This window comes from Diadema antillarum, unplaced genomic scaffold (genome assembly GCF_040938485.1).
Source record: "Diadema antillarum isolate AM-2024a unplaced genomic scaffold, OU_Dant_1.0 seq00001051_RagTag, whole genome shotgun sequence".
NCBI classification, from domain to species: domain Eukaryota; kingdom Metazoa; phylum Echinodermata; class Echinoidea; order Diadematoida; family Diadematidae; genus Diadema; species Diadema antillarum.
In genome coordinates this window covers 718,583-744,499 of record NW_027271881.1, presented here as the reverse complement: position 1 = coordinate 744,499, position 25,917 = coordinate 718,583, and the positions used below count along the sequence as shown (strand labels likewise).

General features: G+C 39.3%; 1 protein-coding gene across 1 annotated transcript in view; it reads right to left on the bottom strand.

The window, feature by feature from the left end:
- Positions 1 to 15,340, bottom strand: part of LOC139743128 (uncharacterized) — a 67,287-nt gene extending 51,947 nt beyond the window's left edge. The window contains exons 1-2 of the mRNA XM_071653637.1: positions 15,220 to 15,340; positions 14,681 to 14,895 (exon numbers count right to left, since the gene is read on the bottom strand). Of these exons, the coding sequence (XP_071509738.1) occupies positions 14,681 to 14,895; positions 15,220 to 15,340 (336 nt within the window). The remainder of the gene's footprint in view (positions 1 to 14,680; positions 14,896 to 15,219) is intronic.
- Between the last annotated feature and the right edge of the window lie 10,577 nt (positions 15,341 to 25,917).

Genomic DNA, 25,917 nt, shown 5'->3' with positions numbered 1-25,917 from the left:
ACAGTGCACTGCTGGGACGGGTGGCACACGTCCACAAGTTGATGTGGTCAGTCAGTCAGTCAGTCAGTCAGTCAGTCAGTCCTCAGTATTGGACCAGTGACAAAGAGGCAGGCAGTCACTCAATGGTCATCCCATGATGGTGACACAATTAGTAAATGACAGAGGCCAGCGCCCAGCGCGCATCCATACTCAACTTGTATCAATGGGGATACTATGCATGGAAGTACTTTATCAGTAAATGCGTAGATTTCAACATTATATGTACAATATACAAGATATAGATATACACAAGAAAAAAAGCAAACATACACAAATATCATATATCTTTGTGTAACAACACAGTGCAATGTGATGTAAATCGCTGTGAAAAATTTGAATAGTTGGTAAGAGCAATATGCAAATGTAATTATTGTATTTGTATTGTAATGCAAAAGAAAATAAAGATTATGAAATTTCTGACTTTTGAAAATTATTGAATATGCAGCTTATAAAATTTGATTTAATGCATCCATGTTGAAAGCAAAAAAAAAAAAAGAAAAGAAACCTAAACTTTTGTAAAATTAGAAATATCATGAACAGTTTGCATCTTTATAGGCTAAAATGATCTTATTCTACTACAGTACCAGTATATATAGCAGTACCTCACAATTTCAAAAGTGACATATGATTGTTATGTCTAATCAATATTTGAACTATAATAGCAGTGAGGGAAAACAACGAATGGCTGGGGATTTTGTCTTTAATGCAAATGTCTTCAATTTTGTTCAGGAAAATTACAACAACAACAAACAATTATCGTTACTGACACCAAGCTTACAAGATTATTCTTCTTTCTACAAATAGTAACAGTAATGATAATAAAGACTACACCATCAATATCCTTGTTGTCATAGATATTATCATTATCACTCTAAGAAAAGCTATTGATAACAGTGACAAAAGTGTTAATGTCATTTACAAAAAGTGTTAAAATGTAATGTTACATATGACTTTTTACATTCCCTGAGAGAAAAAAGAAGAAGAAATAAAGAAACCAAGGGATATACCAAACCAAACAAATTTGTGTTTTGTTTTTGTTTAGTTTGTTTGTTTGGTTAGTTTTACAAATGTTGCCTGAGTTTCAGACTACATCGCTCACACTACAAGGCCATTATCACCCGCTGTGCTGATTCTTCATTCATAGTGACTGTCAAATCTGACAGATTACTTCAGCTCATCACTCCACTGCATTTAAGCCTTTATTGCACTCACCTTGCTATACACGGTATGGGAGGCGGGTGCACGTCACTTGACAGATACCCACGAGTCATGCAGCCCACGAGTCATACAGCTCACAAGTCATACAGCCCATGAGTTATACAGCCCACGAGTCATATAGCTCACAAGTCATACAGCCCATGAGTTATACAGCTCACGATTCATACTGCCCATTTAATAATTCGACACTAAGCTAGCAAGGCCCATGAGACCGTGGGCTGTTTTTACCTAGTGTCGAACTCATGGGCTTTATATGCCTAGTGTCGAACTCATGGGCTGTATGACTCGTGGGTGTTGGTCTAGTGCGATGACCCCTGGGAGGCATATGTGTGTAGTACTGTCCTGAATATTAATGGTGTGTGGGAAGAGATCTCTAATTGCGATTGAATTATTATAAGCAGATTTTGTGATGCAAATTCAGTCAAGCTCCTTGTCTTGTGCACACCATGCAGTGTATTTGGAATCCTTTGTGACTGTGTTTAACAGATTCAACAATCATCAACCGCACAACTGAAATAACAGTGTAGCCTGTTGAGAGATAAATGAAGAAATTGTCTTGCATAAATGGATGAATGAACAAGTAGTCGAGCAGATAGGTTTAGAAATTCAGTAATGTTTGAGCATTATAAGAGTAAATATCTGTATAAACTTGGAATAAAACAGATAATAAAAAATTCAGATGCCAACTCATCATACATAGCATGCTTCACAGCAGTTACATGCTGTTCCTTGCATACATACTACTGCTCATCACTATTTATAAACCTGTACTTTCCTCTGTTTTCATTCAATACAACTTCTAAGGTGAACTCACCATAACTCCAAGGTTACTTTGGTAATGAAAGACTGCCTGGAATTTGTTTTTGAATAATACGATATCAAGCAATAGTAGTGGACTGTAATACGATAGAATCAAACCTACATAAAATTATGTAAGACCATGTACTTTGGCAACCTCCCATGCATGTGAAGGAGTGAGAAACAACATGTTGGTAGGAAGTTATTTCCTCCCCAACCCCCTCAAAAACGAGAAAGAATATTTCAGTGATGGTCCATTGCTTCACAAACGAACGAAAATGGAGAGAATTGATTCATTAAAAACAAAATGCTCCATGTTTTTACTCCAAAGTCTTGTATCATCTATGAAACTATGAAATGTTCGATCAGAAATATGCATAATGTCTTGCATGATGCAAGGAACAATGGTCTAAGAGTGAGCGCAAACTTTGTCATAAAGACTGGAAAACAAAAGGCAGACTCACTACATTGGGTTTGAATTACTAAACCACCAGCACTGCAATGTGCCGCAGTTTTTCATGCCCGGATTCTGTTACGTCTGCATCATCCCCTTAACTGTATTACGTTTCGGTTGGTACTAATTGATGAAGGAAACCGGAGACGTGGGCCGTGATAGGGGATATTTGGCTAATATCAGGAGCTGGTCGGGCCTGTTTGACATTCGATCACATGGGATGTACCGTCCTGTAAGCAGAGACGCTCTTCCTGGTTGCTGGCCTTTCGCTACATTCGATACCTATTTTCATGAACAGTTGTGATTATCTAACTAGGTGAATGTAGTAGGCTGAGGGAGGGACTCAGAAAAGGCGCTAGCTTTCGGCGAGAAGCGTAAATTACTGTCCTCCGTACTCTTCTGCTACTTCTGCCACGTTAACTCTACATCTAGTGGGTTATCTTCTTATCTCATAATACGACATAACTTTTTCTCGTGGGTTACTTCTCCTGCATGACATGTTTATGCCTTTACGTCTTTATTTGGATCATGACCTGAATAATGGAATACAATGGATGACAATGAGTGTAGTAAAATCTTCACTTTGACTATTACTCAACAAGACATTCTAAGAACAGTAAGCAGATCACATAAACCAGGTTCATCCATACATATCATATTATGTTGTTGAGTAATGAATCAATTATTGTAGTGCATTGAGTGACATATTGTTAGAAAGTGCACATTAAAAATATTTATTGTCATTATTATAATTATTATTATCATCATCATCATCATCATCATCACCGTCGTCATCATCATCATCATCATCATCATCATCATCATCATCATCATCATTAAAACATCACAATGACTCTAGCCTGCAGATAGTGTGCCAGTACCCAGACTACAACAAACTGAATAAGGTGGCATGATGGCTTAAATCAGTGTGTGTGTGTGTGTGTGTGTATACACACAAATTCAAAACAGTTTCAAAAGTTTCTCACAGTTTGAATCAAGAATATAGTAAACAAATGTACATCCCATTTGCAGGTCTGAAATAACAAGTTTCACATGTGAAAGCAAAATAATTACAGCATGAAATAACCTTTGCACATGAAAAGCATTAGTAATGACAAGAACATGAAACTGCTTTTTATGTGAAATGTAGTGCAATAGGTTGTCATATTAGATGTCACATTTTAGATGTCAGATATCATAATACAGGGATAATATTTATGTACTGTCCACTTATAAGTAAGTGATTTAGAGCACGTACAGATATTACCAAGAGAGATTAATAACACAGAGAAACAGAGTGAAACTGAAGACACACTCAACAGAATGATTCGGTTTTCAAAGTGTAGAATGAATTGCAGTGACTAGAACTTTTTTTTTTTTTCATTTTGAAATATCATTGGATATACTCATACACGGCGTCTTAGCATGAAATACCACTTGATGTTCAGGTTGCCTGGAATTATATGAACAGATTAAGGAAAGCTGCATCTATAGAGTAAAAGGAGTTGAATAGACGGTTTAAAAGAGTAAAGTCTAAACTCATGTGCCACACTGTAAAGCCCCTGTGTGCCAGCCACATTATTCTGAGACTGCAATGTACATCTAGGGATGCTTTGGGAAAACATTCCATTTTTTTTCAAATCCACATAACATTCTATAAATTTTTCTTATGCCGGACATGCAAAGAGCAAAGTTGTAGAGAAAATACCAAGTTCTGCTATGATGTAAAATCTTCTGACAAATTTATGATTGATTTTTTTTTTTTCAAATGACTGGTAGCTATATTATTGTGCAGGCATGACTTTTGTACGCAAAACAATGACAGAAACTTAAAATTTATACAAAAATCCAAAAGGAAACATCACTTGATATTCAATCAATATTCATCACACAATGCAAGCGGCATGTGAGAGGAACAGAATCATGAGTGAAACTTCCATTGTTATGCTTAATGTGGCATTTGGCGATTTATCGATTGGTTTGGATGGGATTGTACGTTTGAGCAATATATGCGAACTTGGCACGCCATCAACTGAGTTAAACGGAATCAACCAGAATGGTGGATTTCTTGTTCAAATAAGACAAAGTAAGAGAGAGTTACAGACTAAGGGTTGATGCCCCTTGGCAATGGCAGAGTACGTGCTCAAAATAAAAAAGAAGAAGTTTGACAATCCGAGACAAAAATGAACTTCTATGAATTGCCAAGAACGCGAGATTATATTGGACCTTCTAAGAATAGTGACACTTGATTCCATACGACGAAACTTGGTCAATTTAACGTGCTTCCTGTGTGTGAGGGCAGCGCCGTGAGACATGGAAAGGGGAAATCAATGAAGAGCAGGAGAAGGAGAAAGGGAACGATGTAAGCTCAAAGAGACCCTTTTGTATCAGTGAAAGCGCCTTGTTGGAGACACCAAATATCACTTTTTTATGTATCCTATTGTACATTAATAATAATAATAAGTACAGCATTTGTAACGCGCTATCGATCTAGTGGCCTATTCTGAGGCTCAGGAGGACATATAAAGAGAATAACATACATCGTATAGTTGTACATACGGCATAAGAAGGTTGAAGAACAAGGAAGAGATAAAATATGTATACCCGGTAAGCAATTCAATGAACATTCAACCAAAATAAGATGCGAACATATATATTCCATTTGTATAGGTCATGGTCTAATGTTGAGTATCATTTGAACTTGATTATCTGCCTTTCAAACTGGAATGCGATGATCTGTGAAGAAAAATGAACAGGAGTTCAAGAACATGTGAACAGCAGAAGATTGGCTGCATTGCAAACACAAGAAGAAGTTACAATATTTTGAGGTTAGAAAGATGACTGAATATTGAAAGTCACATTAAATCCTACTTGTCATATTTTTTCTTCTGGGAAGGGGGGGGGGGGGGTGGGTGGTTGGTGGTGATGGACTTTCATCTACCGATTTTCCAAACACTGAAGAATTTCTCAAAATGTATGTGTTGCTTACTATGTACCAGGTGTGTTGTCATCAATTGTCAATAATTCATGCTGCAAAAGGATCTTCTATTGCCAGTGGGTATTTGTCAATACACTTTTGGAGAGCTGGATACAAGGAAGGGGGGGTGGGGCATCTGAAAATATATGACATTCTATATAATCTAGATAAGTTTCCAAGCAACAAAAGCAGTCTTTAAGAAGTCCGAAGCATAATTATACAACAACAGTGTGAAGTAACTGCTGTTCTCCTTGTAAACAAGTTTGTTACTAACAGCAGCAAGTACATTCTTTCACGGGAACAGCTGCTCAATCTTGAAACAAGACCAGGACATATCGTTTGCTTAACCCATTGAGGACGAGTTGATTTTGATGCATTACGCATTTCCAAAAGACTTCTGCCTGAGTATATTTGGGACTAGTCTTCAACGGTGTCACCATCGTATGTCATATCAACTTAGCAGTAAAATAGTAGAATGTAACACTATCTTTTCCTGATTTTATCTGTTCCTATGGTTACACCTGCAATATTTTTTTTTTCAAAAGTAGGAAAGGAGATTGCACTTTCCTGGAATAGGAGAAGGTGGAGAGGGAAAAGGGCAGTTAGAGTTGGTGGGGGGGGGGGGTGGAAGAGTGAGAATTGGTGCCTAAAGATCTTTGAAACAAATTTGTGAAGAGAGCATGAACAGATCTCAGCCTCTGGTTGAGCAGTCTAGACTCTCTTTAAACCAATTCTGTGCCAATGAGGTGAATGTGCACAACTCTTACACACAAACCCATGAGCAGGTAATATCATGTGGCCCGCAGAGGGTTAATAGAGTATCATCACAAGCCCATACAGTGGGACAATGCACTAGCTCATGATATTGTATCATGGCAAGAGATTTTCTCTTTTTTTTAATTAATCTCATTTTTTTTTCTTTCTGTTGTTGCATTCCCTACCAATACAGGATTTTCTCTGCTGGTCTCAAAGGACAGAACGGGGACAAGCAGCGCTCGAACAGATGCGATGCACAGAAATGTAACCTAAATCAACAGTGACATGATGCTACATTTTCATCTATGATTGACTGTATGTACAAGTAGGCAATCAAGTAATCAGTGTGGACTTGTTATCACTAGGGGTGCCAACTCTCACGTAATTAGTGAAAAACTCACACAATTCACCCAATTTAGCTGTCTCACTCTGATGAACAACTCCCACACTGAACCCCCCCCCCCACAAAAAAAAATAATAAAAAGTTTAAGAAAAAAAAATTATACATTAGTGCTGCTTCTGAGGATGTGCTGAAATCATGGTTAAATCACACCAGATTGCACCATCTAAAATGTGAAATTGTCAAAGCTCCCAAATCGTGCCATGGAAGAGCGGAAACCCCTCTTCTGCACCACCCCCACCCCTTGTCTCTTTGCTCCATCAGGTTTGGTCGCTGTCTCACTCCAGGCTGACAGTCAATGATGTAGAGTTGACTATGGAAATGTTCAAATTCATGAAATTCTTCCGTCGAGATGTTTTCATTGCAACTGATTGACAAATTGCCCTACATCGAGGTAAATAAGCACTGAATGGACCAGTGTTTTCACGCAGTACCCGCTGCATGCTATAAGGATTAGAACCAACACTTGCTATCGGGCGAAAGCTCGGTGGTCTAGTGGAGATGACGCCTGTCCAATGATCAGAAGGTCATGGGTTCGAATCCTGCTCGAGTATGTACGCCCATGATTTTTTATCATGGCTACTACTAAAACACTGATCAATTCAGTGCTTATTTACTTCGATGTAGGGCAATTTGTCGATCAGTTGCTATGGAAATGTTATTCAGCATAGTTCACACTGGCAGTTTCCCTTATTATGTGTGTATGCATGAGTGTGTGTCTGTGTACGGACATATTACTAACACTGAATATAAAATAGCATACATACTTCTGATACAGGCCGGCAGTGCATGACAAAAGTTAAAGTGCACACAAAATATAACGATTGCAAACGATAACCCACTATTGATGTGACTATCGGTTTTTGTTCCCTCACTTTAATCATCGAGTACTTGAATCCCGCATCTTATCGACGCGATTGCGCCACAACCGCGATATGCTTTGCTCGATATTATCGTTATTCTCATTTCTCGCAGGCTATGCCAGCAACTCATCTGTGTGGGACTAGACTTTCAGCGGTAGATTTAAACATGGAAGCTGGAAACAACAGCAGGTTCGCTACTTTTACAGAGACTGATCTATAGATAAGGACACAAAGAAAACAAAGGATGTCTTCAAATACGCCCTACGAATTTTAGACTCCTACTGTTCTGAAAAAGGAATCAATCCAACGGATATTAAGCAAGTCAACCCAAGATTTGGGCTGCTTTCACCGTATATTCTACGCGGAAGTGCCCCGTAGATGGGCAGCGTATGTATGGTATACGCTAAGCGCTCTTTGATCACGCTACGCTATGAACTTCTACAACACACTCTCGGCATCCACATTTTCAGCAACGGTGACTACAATGCCTGGCACGAGCCTTGTTTTTAAATCCATTAGATCCCTAATCCTACAATACATCATCTAGTCCTGGTTCTGGACCCAGTGCAGTAAGTAGGGCGTCATTCTAACGTGTTTACATCCATAGACCTATTCGGTCTAACGTTAGTCACTTAGTGTTAACTAAACTAGCTCTGTCACTCGTAGATCTAACGTTGGTCCTAACCTATCGTACTGTTACTTGCACTGTTAGATCTATAGATCTAGATATAGACCCTAGACTCGATAGTTAAATTTGGATTTTCAGGATTTTGTCTACACAGGTCACAGGTTCAAAGAATCGGGTATTGTCTACACACGTCATGCACGTGTAGAATCTTAAGTGATCTAGGCTTTTGTATGGTTCGCCTGGGTATGTATGCTATTTTATATAACACATAGTGCGTGACATCTTATTGCACTATAACAAGTACCAAGCACCTCCAAATTCTGAATTTGTCGGTGCTTACCAGGTATATTGTTTTATAAAATGGGTTCAAGAACGTAGCCAATAGGAAGCGCTGAAATGAGTCACGTGGGCTTTGATTACTTTAGTACCATTGCACTGCAGTACCAGTGCGCACTCAATCAGTTGTTACAAGTGCGTCGCGTGCTACTATACGCGCTGTCAATCCTGTAAACAACTTCTAGTTCGGGCTGCCGGCCGGCCTTTCTTGTGTGCATAACATATTATGTGGCGTACGTATACAATACGTACAGTACTTACATGTGCGGGATTTCCGAGTGCGACGTGCTTGACTCGACTCTCTCGAGCGAGTGCTACATGTAGCTGACTGGTATTGACCCACAAAGGTACGTGAAAAATGCTGTTAGTTTTCGACCCATTTTATAAAACAAATGATGCACAGGATTATTTCGTGGCGTTAGTGGAGATGCAGCTCACTCTCGGGTATTTACAATGTAGTGCAACATGCACACGGCTTCGCCTCGTGCATGTTTCACAATTGTTAGTACCCTCGAGTGCGCTACGCCTCCACTAACGCACTCTATCCTGTGCATCATTTGTATAATAGTGCATTCAGCCTCATGCACTATATATATATTATAAAATGGGTTCAAGAATGTAGCCAATTGGAAGCGCTGAAATGAGTCACATGTGCGTGCATTAATTTTTACTATCATGCACGGCCTTGCAAAAAAGCGTAAAGTCACTGACGTCACAATGTTTACACTAGCAGTGCGCACTTAATCAGTTGTTACAAGTGCGTCGCGCGCTACCATACGCGCTGTCAATCCTGTAAACAACTTCTCGTTCGGGCTGCCAGCCGGCCTTTCTTGTGCACAACAATCATGTGGCGTACGTATAGACGTCTACGCTAATACGTACAGTACTTACATGTGCGGGATTTCCGAGTGCGACGTGCGTAAATGTTTGGGACGAACATCCTCGGACGTCTTGACCCACAAAGGTACGTGAAAAACGCTGACAAATGCTGTCAGTTTTTGAATTTTCGACCCATTTTATAAAACAAATGATGCACAGGATTATTTCGTGGCGTTAGTGGAGGCGTAGCTCACTCTCGGGTATTTACAATGTAGTGCAACATGCACTCGGCTTCGCCTCGTGCATGTTTCACAATTGTAAATACCCTCGAGTGCACTATACGCCTACACTAACGCACTCTATCCTGTGCATCATTTGTATAATATAACACATCAACTAGGAGGTTCAAGAGATGGATTTCCAACTGGCTATAATTACTCTAACAGCTGTCAGTTTTCTATGGATGCACGAAAGAATTTCACAGGTGCATTTGTGCCTTTGATGATCAGTGTCTGATGCAGCCATCTTTCTGAGCAATCTGTAGATTCAATATTATCTGTATATTCATTAGAAATATTTTTGTGTGGTGGCATCAAACATGGGATCAAAGGGAATGAGACTGTTATGACTCCATCTCTGGAACCTCCTGGTTATCACATGAAGGGCCAATAGAAAGATGGAGGTATATGGCATGATGATAGCAGGTTGCTGTTTTTAAAGGGAACAATATCTTTGCAATCAAACTATCACATTTTCTATTTGTCTCTCAGATATTTCTTTTCATTGAGTGTGTTATCATTAGGGGATATCATTAAAACTGTGTTTTGCTTTGTTTGTTTGTTTATTGTTGTTGTTGGTTTTTTTTTTGGGGGGGGGGTATGGACATTATTTCAACATGTTGGAAGTAATCATGAATACAATGCAAAATCATCATTATGCAGTGTTACATATCAGGTGGTTTCTTTGTGGTTTGCTCAGGTGTTTTAATTGTATGTATGTGTGTTTTTACTTTAACTTTTTTTTTCATTTTATTTTCAATTTGATGAATGTATAAAATGCCAGGTGTTTAATATGAAGATTTGATTCTTAGTAGCATGTAGGCCTACACAGCAGTACACAGGAAGGACAAAAAATTACTTTTGTCATCCATGTCAAAAATGTGATCATTGCCACCCTATATGATATCGTATTTGTATCATTTGAATAGTACTAAATAAAGACTATCGAGAAAAAAAAGGTGTATGTGTGTGTGTGTGTGTGGGTGGGTGGATGTGTGTGGGTGTAAGAGCCAAGACAGACAAGCTGTAGGCTGTCGAGCCAAAGCAAGTTGGCATGAAAACAGAAATAGCAGCAGTAGCATGCAGGAAAAGCGGATCTGGAAGAGAGAGGGAGAGCAGCGAGGTGGTGAAAAGTGTTTGAAGGGGGGGAATGAGGGGGAGGCAAGCAGACCCTGTACCAGCCAGCCGGCAGCGTCGCGAAAATGTGTCTAAATCATTCTACAGCGCAGCGGTGTGACCTTGAAATGGTCTCTCGTGCCGTGTTCGAGGACTGGTTTTCAATCTGCGATATTTCACTTCATGTGCATGATATCAAACCAGGTTTTTTTGCAGATGATCAGCGAAATTCCGAATTTTTCAAAAATCATAATATCAAGTAGAAAAGACTGCGATAACATTTTATAATTTCACATCAAAAATCGTATTGAAAAAAAAATAATTCAATTCAAAATCATCCGGTAAATTTCACTTTTCTAGACAATGAGCCAATAAAAAAACATCACGAAATGGGGGGAAATGTATCAATCAATCGAAAAATGTAACTCTTTATGGGTCATTTCGTGTAGATGGGTCAGGATCCAGCAAAATCTAGAGCAACTACACTGTCAACTAGCCCTAATGAAGACAATCCGATTTTCTTGTGCTGTGATTGGTCGATTACCGTCTGCAGAGGCTGCCATGAATGACGTCATAGTGAATCTCCACTTACGGCTTCTGCTTTTGCCGGGCCCGACGTAAAACTAACTGTTTATAGACTAACATCAAACCATTTTGAAGTTGATTTGAACACTTATTATCACATTTCAGTATGTATCTCGTCTTTTGATGAGTCCAATCGATCAAAATAAATGAAGGAATCGACAAAAGAATGTGAATATATACAGAGTGCAAACACGAACCCGTCAGTGTAGTCCCAAGTATTCGTTTTGCAGTGTTGCGATTGCAGCAAAAACGGTAACTGCACCGAACACTCGCTGCGGTGAACCACAGAAGCAGGTATTTCCGTAAAAAGTATCACGTGTATATCTATACGTGCCTATGATTGTTATGAACTAGTAGTAGTACACTGTAGTAGCTATAGTAGTAGTAGTACACTGTAGTAGCTATAGTAGTAGTGGACTACTAGTACATTAGTAGTACTAGTACACTTGTAATACCATACCAGTAGTGCCAGCAGCAGCAGCAGCAGCCAGTGGTAGTAGTCCAGCATAGGTGTACTTGTATTTCTCTGGACACTTGTGTGAATGGGTGCATTGGTCATTGTAGTGTCCAGATGACAAGACGGTACATAGGCTGTGGTAACTAATCACTGATGGGACTCAGAGAATGACGATAGTCAAAGCAAGCTGGCTTCCTTGCGGATCTGTTACGTTCTTAGATATTTAAATACAATGTATATATCTTTCATATTTTATTATTATTATTATTTTTTTTTACATTTCATCTTTTGTCTCTGGTGGATGGAAGCAAGCTGCTAGCAAGACAAGAGAACAAAAGCTGAAAATCTACTATGGATTGTACAGATTGATGTATGTGTACTCGAGCCTTTTTATCAAAACAGAAAAAAGTAATCATGGGATCAGTGTAGCATTCATTAATTTACACCGATTTGAAATCCACATTCAAATTCCACAAGACACGACTTTCACACTCTTGCTTGTTTTCCCCTCCTTAAACTGGACATCTCTCTCTTTCTTTCTCTCTCCTCTACCCAGTTTCCACAACGCTCTTCAGTCATTCTGCATTATCTTTTCAACTACTTGGCAGTATAGGATGACAGGAAAAAACTTTTCATTATCATACGGATTACCCTAAAGTTCATAACAAACTAACAAAATATTGTAAACATTATTGCTCTTTGTTAAACAGGATGTGATGCAAAAAAAACAAAACAAAAACATTTCTGTTGGCAAGGTTGGTTGTTTACATCTTTTAAGGCACATGTACCACTAGTACTACATGTATTTGGCAAGAACAGCATATATATTTGCTATATATATATATATATATATATATATATATATATATATATATATTGTCGCTGGGGCGACAAGACCATGTATCTACAAAATGTCAAAGGTTCAGGAGAGCCAAAAAACATGGCGGCCAAAGCACTGTAGCGAATGGGATAGCCTTTCCTTTGACATGCCGTGGTGGCTTCATTTTTGGAGTAAGACAGTTGGAATTTGGACAGGACATCACTTAACCCATTATTTGACCATTAATCCAAAAAAGTCATTTTCACCAAAATTGCAGATACAAGGTATTGTCACCCCAGCGACGGACTATTATACAGTATATGAAAGATGGCGAAGTAGAGTAGTAATGCATTTCAGTCCAACAGCGCTATTTATTCAGGCTGAATTTTTGAAGAATACATGAATGTCTTCCTCAGGGTTCACAATAACAATTATGAAAATAAACAAAATGAATATTTCCTTTAAAGTGGTAGTCATGGGGAATGCTTATGGCAATGCCCGAGTGTGGTATCTGAGTAGAGGCATTGTGCGTTTCTTATGAGCATGCTGACTTGCAGTCAAGATCAATTTGTATTATTATGATGTAATAATGATAGCAACCACATGAATTTGTACATGCTTAACCAAGCAGATCATCAACGCATGTAAGTGTATCATACATAAGTGGTAGTCATAGGAATGATTGTGACAACACGCGTATTTCTCAGTGTAATAACTCAGCTGTATATAACTCACATTTTCATAGACTGAGGTATCTGATGTCCAACATTTCGTTATTCCAGTTCTCTCCCAATCTTATACGTGTCTTTAAAAATGTTGGCTACATGTCTGGTATCTATTATACATACAATATAATACCATACCAAGGAGGCTTAATACCTCCTTTGTCATACACAGCTACTTTCAGTGATACAGCTGCATTTGTACTTTCCTTTTCACATACATAAAAGCTTTGTAAGAGAATGATTACTGTAAAAGTGGAAATTTTCGCGTTGTTGAAATTTTCGTGCATATCGCGCAACCAAAAAACTAGCGCGAAAATAAAAGTATGTGGATATTTTTGCTTGCCATATATTCCTGTGTGGGATGTCTTGATTCCGTGGAATTAAAATCACGCGAAACTCTTCTTACCCGGCCAAGCGCGAAAATATCCACTTTTACAGTACACCCGTATGTGGAACTTCAAATTTGATGAGGGTAGGTATTTGGTCACATTCTGTCCATCAAAACTTTAGTTTGCCACACAAACCTAGGGCAAATAACATAATTCATAAATGTATAAACTACAATACAGACTTTAAACGAGAAAGCTAAAACAAAGAATCAGTATACTAGTAGTATGCAGAGGTAGGATTGCTCTTAGATGAATACATGTTCATTATTCACACACATTCTTCACACACTGCATTAGACAAAATAACTTATCAAAACTGACTGACACATCTTCACAGTGGCAGATCCAGGGAGGACCGCAACCGGCGCACACCCCCCCCCCCCTTAATTTTTTTGTTGAAACAAAAGAAATAAAAAAGTTTCTGTAAACAGGTATAAATGCACATATGCTTGGTTTGTGCAACTTTGATCACAATGCATGCAAGGCTATACCATTTTCAGACAAATCTGCAGTGTCTAGATTTTACATTGTCACTATCGCTACCTTCACTTTCCATAATTACATGGTTATCTAAATTTGTAAAATTCCTGCATGTACAAACAGGACCACAATTTTGCCCCTGTTTTTTACATTCGCACTGCTTATTCACACACTTATTTTTCTTAAATCAACATTGTCTTGTTAAATATGCAACATTATTTCTTCTTTGTTCAATGTCTCTTGTAAATCCCAAAAAAGTCAGCAAAAGTAGAATCTTTTTCCTGAATAACTGAAAAGCAGCCATATTGAGTGATGTCTGGATACATGAATAGTGGGACATGTCTGGGGCATTTGCCCAGACAGTTCTCACCCAGCATGATTACAACCTGTGAAACCTAAGAGCAGAATGAGGGGGCAGCAGTTGATCTTCATGAGCATTCTACTGACTTGGGGATACACCTTGAGTGTTATACTGACCAAACAAAATGGGTTTAACTAGAATAATAATTTACAGATGCAATCCTGTACAGCATTCAATTTACCAGTTCCTGCGGGAGGGTCATACAAACAAGCTGTAATGGAGCATTTCCGGCATGTTCCATCTCTTGAGCACTCTTGGCGTTGAGCAAGAGCTGACTGGGTTGGTATCCCTGCAGTGGCTGGCTTGGTGGGGCATTGTTGGCTTGGGGCAGGGGAGATGGTGTTTGGTTGGTGTCTTCACACACCTTTGGCAAGAAGCTGCTTTTGTGGCACATATCTGGTAAGGGGTTGGTGCTGAAAGGCAAATCAGAGTTTAAAAAATATTCTTCAAGAAGAACTACAATTACATGACAGCCAGAGAAGGATTACAGTCATTCAAGCTACTGCCCATAATTCATTTGACTACTCTTAAAATGTGTACAATTAAATTTCATGACTTAACGTTCAGTGGCATCTTAAATAAGAATATTACACTTTTTCTATTGCTCAATAATCATTAACAAAAATTTACAATACAACTGTACCAACTAAAATTTCAATTTATTAATCCCTGTTTGAGGAACTTGAGTGCAAGTTGAAAAGAGCAAGAATTCTAACTTACAGATGCAATCCGTTCCTGCGGGAGGGTCACACGCTTGGATGTTCTGTCTCTTGAGCACTCTTGGCGTAGAGCAGGAGCTGACTGGGTTGGTGTCCCCGCAGTGGCTGGCTTGGTGGGGCATTGTTGGCTTGGGGCAGGAGATGGTGTTTGGTTGGTGTCTTCATACACCTTTGGCAAGAAGCTGCTTTTGTGGCACACATCTCGCAAGGGGTTGGTGCTGAAAGGTTAATTCAGAGTTCAAAAAATATGTATACTTTGAGAAGGACTACAGTACAATTCAATTACACAACAATTATAATTATTCTAAATATTTGTCAGGAATGAAACTAATTGCAAAAATGTATACAACTGGAATTTATACAGTTCAATTCCAATGGCATTTATAAAGGAGAGCATTGTCTTTCTATTGTTCAAAGATCATTATAGAAATTTTACAAAGAGGCAAAAGAAAAAAGTGAAATAGCAACAATTGAGATGAAAATAAAATGACATTTGGCATGAACGTATAAATCTATACGAAACATGCATTTGTCAAGTCTATTAAAACACAGTGGAACCAGAAGTAAATAATATTTCATTTGTCACAAAAACATTGGTACATCACCCCATTGTATTCAAATTGTCAAAATGCTAATGCTACGACTGTGATAGTATGACTAGTATAAGGTGGTACATTATTATGATTGTACATATTCCCATACCATCATAATGTATTTTGAATTCATCAAACTATAGAATGTAGAACTCAACTGTTGGTTCTATTAAAAATAATGATAATAATGATAATAAAATAGTGCAGGGTCTATGCCAAATACAACAAGGGAAATTGACTGATGTCATGTACATTTTACTAGTAGATCGTACTCTGTCATGATCTATATCGATCTCTGTACTTTTAGTTCTAACCAGTAGTAGCGCTAGCTGTGATACGATACCGTGGACGACTATTTTACAGAACAGGACATCTAATTGTACATACGGGACTACGGCCAGTGCGTGCGCGATCAAAACTTGCCACTGCAGAGACAAAATCGAGTCCGGAATTCTCGTTAACGTGAAGGTCACGTGACCCTACATGCATACAGATGGCATCGCAAAACCAATATTTTCGGAAATTTGCTTCGACTTTGGGTGCAATTTTGATCACTTCGTTTATTTTTGAGCCAAAATGAGACTGGTATCAAAATTTCCGCTAGAATCTCAACTATTCAAATAACTGATTAAAATAACCATAGGAGTTGTAGATGGGTCAGGATCCAGCAATGTATCAGTGCATGTCAAAATCAGATTCTATCGCAAGCAGCTTCTTATATCCATTGTATCTCCCTCAAAAACTGTCAAATTCGGCTTAAAAAAGTATGGAATTAATCGTCTTTTATTGGACTGCAAGACTTACCCGGTCACGGCTCCGGAAACAGGTTCATGGCAACGTAACAACGAGCGATGTTGGGGATATACATTTTGCGTCGACGAAAAGCCTCGTCGCTAGACACATGCGCAGAATTCCTGCGCGTGAAATGAATTCGGTGGATTTGCTCATTAGCATACGACGCTGCGGACTGACTGGTACTCCAGCCAGTGATTGGCAGTGTTGACAGATAGAGGGAAACATGAACAGGCAGGGATGAAAAACTCCTCCAGCCAGCCAGAAAAAAAACCTCCTGCAGGATCCTGTCTATGCGATCCTCCTCGATTCTGTGATTCTTACAGCCCACTGGATGTCAGTATTTTGGTGAAGCGCCAGACAAATGGTTAGTTAGGCCTGCAGGACACAAGGCTGACATTAGATAGATCCACCCCCTCCCCCTTTCTTCATGACAGGATAACTAATGACAGGCACAACATACCGGTAAATCCCAATGCAGAGAACTGACTAGGCCTACTGTAAACGTCAATATTTTCGCGCGATTAATTTTTCGCGCTGAGCGGCTCAAAAACGTATTCGCGGGTTCTTAAATTCGCGCTCCGCAGCAGGTTACTTTACTGTAGTACACATTCACTGCTTTCATCCAAAGCCTCTGCTAGATAGCTTGCTATGCCAGCGTACGACAAGCGACGTAGCGAGCGGCTCGACTGCGAGTACAAGCACTCAAATACGTAGTACAGCTGTGACGGGGGAATGTAGCATCGGTGCGCGTGGTGCACACTGCATGCTACCATACACAGCATTCTATCGTCTCTTCGCACAGTACTAGTAGCGTAAACATGCCTGTACATTGTACTACGTAGCAGTATCATCGATGAAGCGCACACAATTCATCCCGTTCAAAATGTGCATAGAAAATTGTGAAGATATATTCGCGCGTTTTTGAATTCGCGCTAGCCGAACGTAGCGCGAAATCTGCGAAAATTAATGTACCGCGAAAATTTCCACGTTTACAGTATATCAATGTCAATGCAACAATCCTAGTCCTACACACAGGGTCTACAAGAGGACAAATCAGTGGCAAAAATGAGAGCATTCTTGAAGCTGGTTACCACCTGTGACATCAAAATTACACAGCAATAGATCCATGTCCTCATCTCAAGGTGTTGATTAAACTGACTTTATGTATTGTCTTGATGAGAATGTGACATTACTTGCCACAGCAACCTTCTGATATGCCGTTTCAACTAATGAAACAACTACCTGAACACAAGAACAACAGCAAAATATGACATCGAATGGTCTCAAAAGCAATTTATACAACTTCATATCCATCGACTTTCCTTCCTCGCGGGTGCCATCTTCCAATCGCTTTGAAGAAAATTCAACGACATTCTATTCCTTGTGAAGTTCGGATTAGGAAGTGAATATATATGGTGGTGGTTTCAAGACAATTTACCGTAGTCCCTGGCAACAGGAATGTTTTTGTTCAAACAACTCAGAGGATACTTTGCCTAAGATTGGCTTTGAGTACCTTGGAGCGAAAGAATACAGGTGACTGCAATGGGGCAAGTCATCAAATTTTCTCTCTGAAGTCTGTTTGATGTCTTTGGGAGGAAAGGGAAAGAGGAAGGGAGAGAAAATAGAAAAAACATGCCCTGAATACAGGTTCCTTTCCATGAGCCTTTAGCATCCTGTGTCTGCATGCTGAACGAAAATAGAAAAGGTCCATACCAGACAGGGTACTCTGATACGAGGGAAGAGGTTGTCGGTGCAGTGAACATTATTTCAGTCTTGAAATAGTGCAAAGGAACTAGAATGTATGTGGCTCAGCTCCTTCACTATACTAATCGATTAAAGACATATTCAATGCATGAATAAGAACACTGATTTGTCAGATTTTCCGTCACTTTTTCAATCAGCTTTTATCTCAAGGTTAATCATTCCCCATTTCTGTCAATGCTCATAGTGTTTTACACCAGCTAATGTAGTGATTTGGCACAGGGTTTTCTTTTTTTGTGTGTGTGTGTAGACAAAACTGCCTGTTTGATCTTTTTTAAAGGATTATATCTCATTACAGAGAAATATATTCAGTTGGAGAAGAAACCTTGCGATAAAACTTGTGATCTTGTGTCGTAAATATTGCGATGTTGTTCATTAGTCCTACTGTATCTTTGAAAATGGCCTTCAACTTGTTGGTACACCACCCACTCCTGGGGCAATTCACTGACCTCTTTCATCAAATGTCTGATCCCCAGACTGCTTGGCAGCCCTGCATGGCCAGTTCCTATCACCACGCCTCCCTCCAGCAATTTCTCCCCCCTTCCCCTTCCCTATCCCACCCCCACCATCCTTGTCCCCATAGGGTACTTGATGCTCTCATGGCGAGCTGAACTCCTCCTCCTGCCTCGGCCAACCCCATCCCCATCCCCGGCCAACCCCACCCCCATCCCCCCCCCATTTCCCTCTCTGTATACATGCCATGACTTAAAGGTATTGTGACATTGAGTGTTCATATCCTGCGAGGAAACCAATGTCTTCCTCTGCTCAAAGGTTGCGAAAACAGAGTTGAACCTCCCCCCTTAACCTCCCCCTGCTGCACCTAAAGGGGCTGGAAAAGGGGGGCTAGTCAACTCCAACAACGTAATCTTTGCCATTTCCAGGGAAGGACCAGCAACTGCTGGGGCAGATTCGAATCAATACTGCTGTTTTCTGCGAAGATAAAAAGGGGTTTATGCGGTTGCAACAACTTTGATTGTTATCACGGCCACATGAAGCCCACAGGAAAAGAGACCCTTGGAAATTTTTACCCTCGAGCAGAGCAGGAATTACGCCAATTTTATCACAGGGTCAAAGTCACCCTCTTTCACTCCTTTGTTTCCTAGGGCCTTTACTTTAAAAGAAAAATGTCTTTGAGTCAAACAAATTTCTTTGACTTTTACACAGGAAGGAAGAGGAGGGGTAAAGCGATACTTGTCTAAGGATAAGAATACAGGCACAGGAGAATCATATTGTTGCTGTTTGGTGCAAGCGCAATCAACTCGGCAGCCTAGCGCAAACAACAGATGCAACAATAGCCTGGCCGGCTCACTGCACATTGCACATGTGGCCGGAGGGAGTAATCTTAACATGAGGCGGAAATCACGTAACAAAACTCGTGAAGTTTTCTGTGGTTACGTTTCACACTGTAAATCATGACAGAGAATTTCCCATTAAAAAGTTTGCACACTAGATGTGTGCAAGTATTTCTGGCGATAGTACAAGCAGCTTCTGGCAAAGTTGCCTCACAAATTTAACAAACTGATGCGATTTTTCTGATGTTGTGCTTCCTGAAGAGTAGTGTGAATGCCCCATAATAATTTTTTTCCATCAAAATATTAAGTTTTACATCTAGCAAGAGCCACTATTAATATCCTTAAGTTACTCACATAGTTATCTCAGGAGATAGCCATGCAGCAGCTAAACCCTCTTTTTCTCACTCACAGCCTATCCTTGAACAAAAAAAAAAAACACTTTAAAAAGAAAACACTGAACAGATACAGACAGACCTCGTATAAATGAAACAAAAAGATACATTCAGCCAGAATCAGGAATACCTTTCTTTGTTGTTGTTGTTGTATTAGGTCCTATCATTTATTAATCAAAGAGATCAATTATATTAAAGGGGAAGGCTAGTAACTGATCAGTGGGAATCAGTGGAAATGCTGGGAGATGATTGTTCCAATCCTTATGGGATTCATTCAAGAGTTCATTGTATATCTATTGTTGTGTGAAAATGATTTGCTTCAGAACGGTCTCATATTCAAGTAATGTGCAGATTAATGCTCCGTCACTGACCAGGGACGCTAACCTGGAAGCATTAAACTGCACAAAGCAGAATGTAGTATGTGGAGCAGCCATCCTGTTCATGATGTTAACCAGTCCCAACCATGAAAATGTACGAAAATAGACTTAAGGACATACCTGTGTAATTTGCAATTTCAAAATATTTGAGCATTTGTTGCATACAGTAGAGACAGCACCAGGTAAATAAGGATACAGCAAAATAATATCATTGATGCCTATGGACTTACAATACAAGCACCACAGGAGCTCTCTTTCTGGTATTAGGGAGAGGGTAAGCGAAAGAGTGCAAATGTGTCTACAGTTTTATGGTTGTTTTTTTTTTGGGGGGGGAGGGGGGGAAGAAAAATACATTTATCAACATATTAACTCTTTCTGTGCCATGGACTTTGGACAGTGATTACCTTGCTATGGGGCTTTCTGTGTGATTCATTACTCAGAACACACAAGGGATTATCCTTTGCATCTTGTGTTAGACGCAAATGTATGAAGGGTAAAGATAGTTTTTTTCTGTAAAAAAAAAAAATTAAAAAAAAAAAAAAATATATATATATATATATATATATATATATTTTATTTATTTTTTTTTTTTTTAAATACAAGTGTCTGTACAGAGACACAGAAATCTAGGCAAGTACTGTAAAAGTGGATATTTTCGTGTGACTAATTTTTCGCGCTTGGCCGGGTCGGAAGAGTTTCGCGTGTTTTTAATTCCACGGAATCAAGACATCACGCACAGGCACATATGGCAAGCAAAAATATTCGCGTGCTTTTATTTTCGCGCTAGTTTCTGGTTGCGCGAAATGTGCGAAAATTTGAACACCGCGAAAATTTCCACTTTTACAGTATACACAATGTACAACAAATATCAATAGTAATTGAACAGTGACAGTGACTGCTGATGCCACAACTAAAGCCCCTGGCTCAGGGGACCTGGGAATTCTAAGTTCTGCTGAGAAGGAGCTGGGAGCTGGTGATGGGTAGGTTTGCAAATATTTGCTGGAGACAGTGAGGTTGTCTTCAGTAGATCTGAATAGGGACCTTGCACATATCAGTTCAATACTACTATACTTTGGCTGTAACAAAATCAAGGCACATGAGGCTGGAAATAAGATGAGACATACACAAGGTCATGAGGATTATGTAATTGATTACCCATTTGGGCACTCCAGTCATAAGGCTACCGTACGGGGGGAAGCACACATTGCTGGGTTGGTGCCAAGCAATACTCCAAAGGACAGGAAACATGACTTTAACCCTTGCTCTGCTCCATCTATCCATCTGCACATTTGCTCATGTGTGCTTTCTTTGCGGAGTGACACAGATGTCCTGCTTCAGATGACAGAACAGATACAGAGCATGTAACAATCACATATATCCACAGCTAGGTTCAGGATTTAAGGTGCTTGTGTGGGGGCACCAAATTTGGGGGAAAATTGGCAAATTCTCCCAGCAGCAACAAGGGTACTGAAGCCCTCCTGAAGATGCCATGGCATTTTCTCCTCACTGTAAGACATGATGGGATCCCCCCTTATATTTTTGAGCCGAGACCTAAGCTCCTGAAGCATCCCTGAAATTGTTTACTTGCTGTGAGTTCATTCATGTGTTGTAGACGGCATCACATGGGCGATGGATTAGTCCAGAACAACTCCTGCAGCATTCTTGCAGGATGCTGGACCTGGGGCACTGAAGTTGGAGGCACTGCCAATTGTAGAGTATATACAAATACTATTTGGAATTCCAGATTATCTCAAAACTATATTGATATGTCCACTTTCTGTTCCGAATTATAGATAAAACCAAAAAATGCATAGTAAACGTGTATCTTACAAGGGTGCAACATCCCTCTTCATCATCTGACACTGCCCTTATAGCTGTCTATACAGCAAGGGGAAGGGGGGGTTGGAAAGAGTGTTTTACCCACCACCCTGAATACAGGCACATTGTGATTGATATCAAATTTTAAAGGGTTCCATGAAAGTCTTGCCAAGGATAGAAAAAAAAAGAAAAAAAGAATTGTGCTTGCTTTCTAACGACTACATCACAGCCTCTCAGGATTCCCCACTTATTTCCCAACATTATCAAGATCCTGCTAGCTAGAAAACTCCAGAACTGTCAAAGTGGGATATGTGAACGAGCCATAGTCCACATTGCATCACAGTAGTGTTCACATCAGACACTGACATTTCTATGCGCACTTGGGCTGGTGAGACTTATATTACAACTGATTTTCATTTTGTTTTATTTTAATAAAGATAATAATGATGATGATGATGATAATAATAATAATGATAATAATAATAATAATAATAATAATAATAATAATAATAATAATAATAATAATAATAATAATAATAATAATCATAATAATAATAATAATAATAACAATATCAATGATGATAATAATTATGACAATAATAATAATACTAATAATAAAATAATAATAATAATAATAATAATAATAATAATAATAATAATAATAACAATAATAATCATAATAATATTCTGTTCATATTTTTATTAGTACTAATAGTAGTAATGATAATGATAATAATAATATTATCATTATTATTATTGTAAGACGGAAAGATGCTACCCTGAACATTGGTTCATTTAGAAATCCAGTCCACCCCAAACCCTGTTTACAATTCCCACAGTTTCAAAGTTCCTATATTCTTTCATTAGCAATGTCATTGAACTCCCCATGTAAACTCCTGTTTACAATTCCCACAGTTTCAAAGTTCCTATATTCTTTCATTAGCAATGTCATTGAACTCCCCATGTAAACTCCTGTTTACAATTCCCACAGTTTAATAGTCCTTATATTCTTTCATCAACAATGTCATCAAACTCCCATGTAAACTTCCCGTGTAAAAGCCCACCATCACAATATACTCCTTCCTCTAGTAATCCGCAATGAACTTAATACTTAATCCTTCCTCTTGTTCTGTAAGTAATTCAGACTCCTGTATTTACAGTTCCCACAGCCAGTCCTTTGTCCAGTTCTACTACATTATTGTAACCAAAGTAATTGTTACATCAAAGACCCATCTCTTATATAGTACCTCACATGGTTAGATGGGTCATTCTGGATTCTCCCCTCTTGGGGACAAGTCCTCAGGGGCGATACTCCCTGGCCATACCCATGACCATTGTCATGGGTAGCTATATGGCTACCAAGCGAATTTAGGGAGTCTGCGTGCATCTACATCTGTTGTTATATTCTACGTTGGATACATTATATATTACCAATAAATGTGCACTTGTCTAAACTGCATATCATGGTTTGAACCTGGTTTTCCTTCGCGTCTGAACGTAAGAGTTGTGATTGTACCACGCTACATAACCCGACAAGGGACACACAAATCACACTCTTACAATTGGTGGCAGCGGTAAACTGGGGCCATCGCTTCCCGCTCGGAGATCGAACTTGTGAGTTCATCTTTCTACATTATATAGACATTGCTGCTCTGGTGTTTTTGGAGAATCCTGTTATTACATCTTTACCTTGAGCTGCATTCCACTGCATTTCGCGTTAGAAATGGTCAGCTCCTAAAAACTGCACTTTGTGGACGCTTTGCTGTTTGGGGCTTTACTATTCATTTACATACAAAGGTATAATACTTTTGTCCCTGTAAACAACACTGCATGGACATAAGAGCCCTCTTCAGTTTTACCTTCAATTATTGTTGATGCTGGTTCATCGTTGAATATTTACAGTATCAGCCTATGAGCTCTGAACTTGTGATACCTGCAATGCTGTTCATGTTATGACAGCCATCGTGTTGCCTTCATCAATTTTTGTGCTGCATGATCGGATGATTCTGTCACCGGCCACCCCGTATCTTGACTGTTGCTGATAGTGGAACTCCAGCCGCTGATCACTTAAGGTGCCTGCTTACGTACTGTGGAAGGATCATCGCCTTAGAATCCAAATTCGACGCTAGGAATCCTTCGGTAGTGGTCTGCTTTCTGCTTCTCTTCTTTGTGGTCGATGACTGGAATGCTACACATCATCATCACCCTTGGCTCTATCGACATCTATTTGCTGTTCCTTCTTGTTGGTGTCGCCTTCTCCGATGACCAGGACTGAACTGCTAAGTTGATCTTCTTTAGTTAATTTTTTTTCTTGTCAATCATACATAACATTTCGAGTACACTGTAAAACACGATATTTTCGCGGCATAATTTTTTTTTGTGAATGGAGCCGACGGCCTTTTCCAGCGTGAAGTTTTCGCGAGTTGCCTTTGACATTCGGTGCACGTGATATGGACAGGAACTTTCGCGTGCCTTTAAATTTCGCGCGTATTCCTCATTTTACAGTATATGCTTACTGCTTGAAGTTTATGTCTAGTTGATTTGACAGGTATATTTTATGTTTTACTTTCCCATCTTTGTATTCTACTGTATGGTAGTTTGATTTTGGGACTTGTTGCTATTGTCACTGCATTCGATTTGGGGTTTGCGTATACCTGTATGTGAGTTGCCGGTAGTGATTGTGCTGTACTTAATAGGGCAATTTCTCTGCTCAATTTTTTTTCTTCTAGCTCTGGTTTCTGCAAACTTTCCTCTTCCTCACACTAGAAAATGTTATATTCACTGTTTGGAATTAGTTAGCCTGCACTATATCTAAATGCTCAGTTTGCGCAGTCTCTGTGCCCTGCACTAGAGGTCCTTTTATTTTGGGGTCTGTGGTCCTTCAATTTTTGCATGTTTTGTGTTTTGATTTATATTTGATAATTGTTTATTTCATAGTGGTGTAGGATATGCTGGCACCATTGCTTTGTTATTTTCTCATCCTGTTTTCTATTCGGTGCTTCTCAACTGCCTATCATTTTCATTGTGACACCTTGTTTGTGCTACATCACCACCTCACTTTTTCTTTTTTCTTCATTGCCCCCCCCCCTTATTTCTTCCTTCACCGATGTCACTTTATGATGCTGATGTCGTCTCCTCTTCTTTTCCTACCGTGGGGAATCATTTATCCTTATATGATTGCCTCCTAATTTTTCTGGTGATGTCACATTTGCCTTGATGCAGTGGTGTCGTCACTTCCTATGAAACTCTTTGCGGGACTCGTGTTGCCTATACATGTGAGGATTCCGTTCCCAACCATGCATTCGTTCTGATTCCCTGCATACTCAGTCTCGCTCACGGGGTCAATACAACTCTGCGTACATCTCTTTTGATCACGTGTCACCACTTTAAGACTCCTTTTCTATCCTGCTTTTGTTATCCTTGCATTAATAACCCTCATCACATCCTACCCTTCTCCTTTATCACTGTTTCATGCTTGAGGATCTCTGTAGTTATTTGTAAATTTCATTGCTTACAGCGCTTATATCTCTTTTGAGTAATGCATTGATCTAATGTTTTGATCATAGGATTTTTCATTATTCATGTAAATGCTCTTCACTGATTTTATCTTTTTTCTTCATCATTGCATTGCACAATAGTTTACTCCTTTTTGAATCGTCATTGAATTTGAG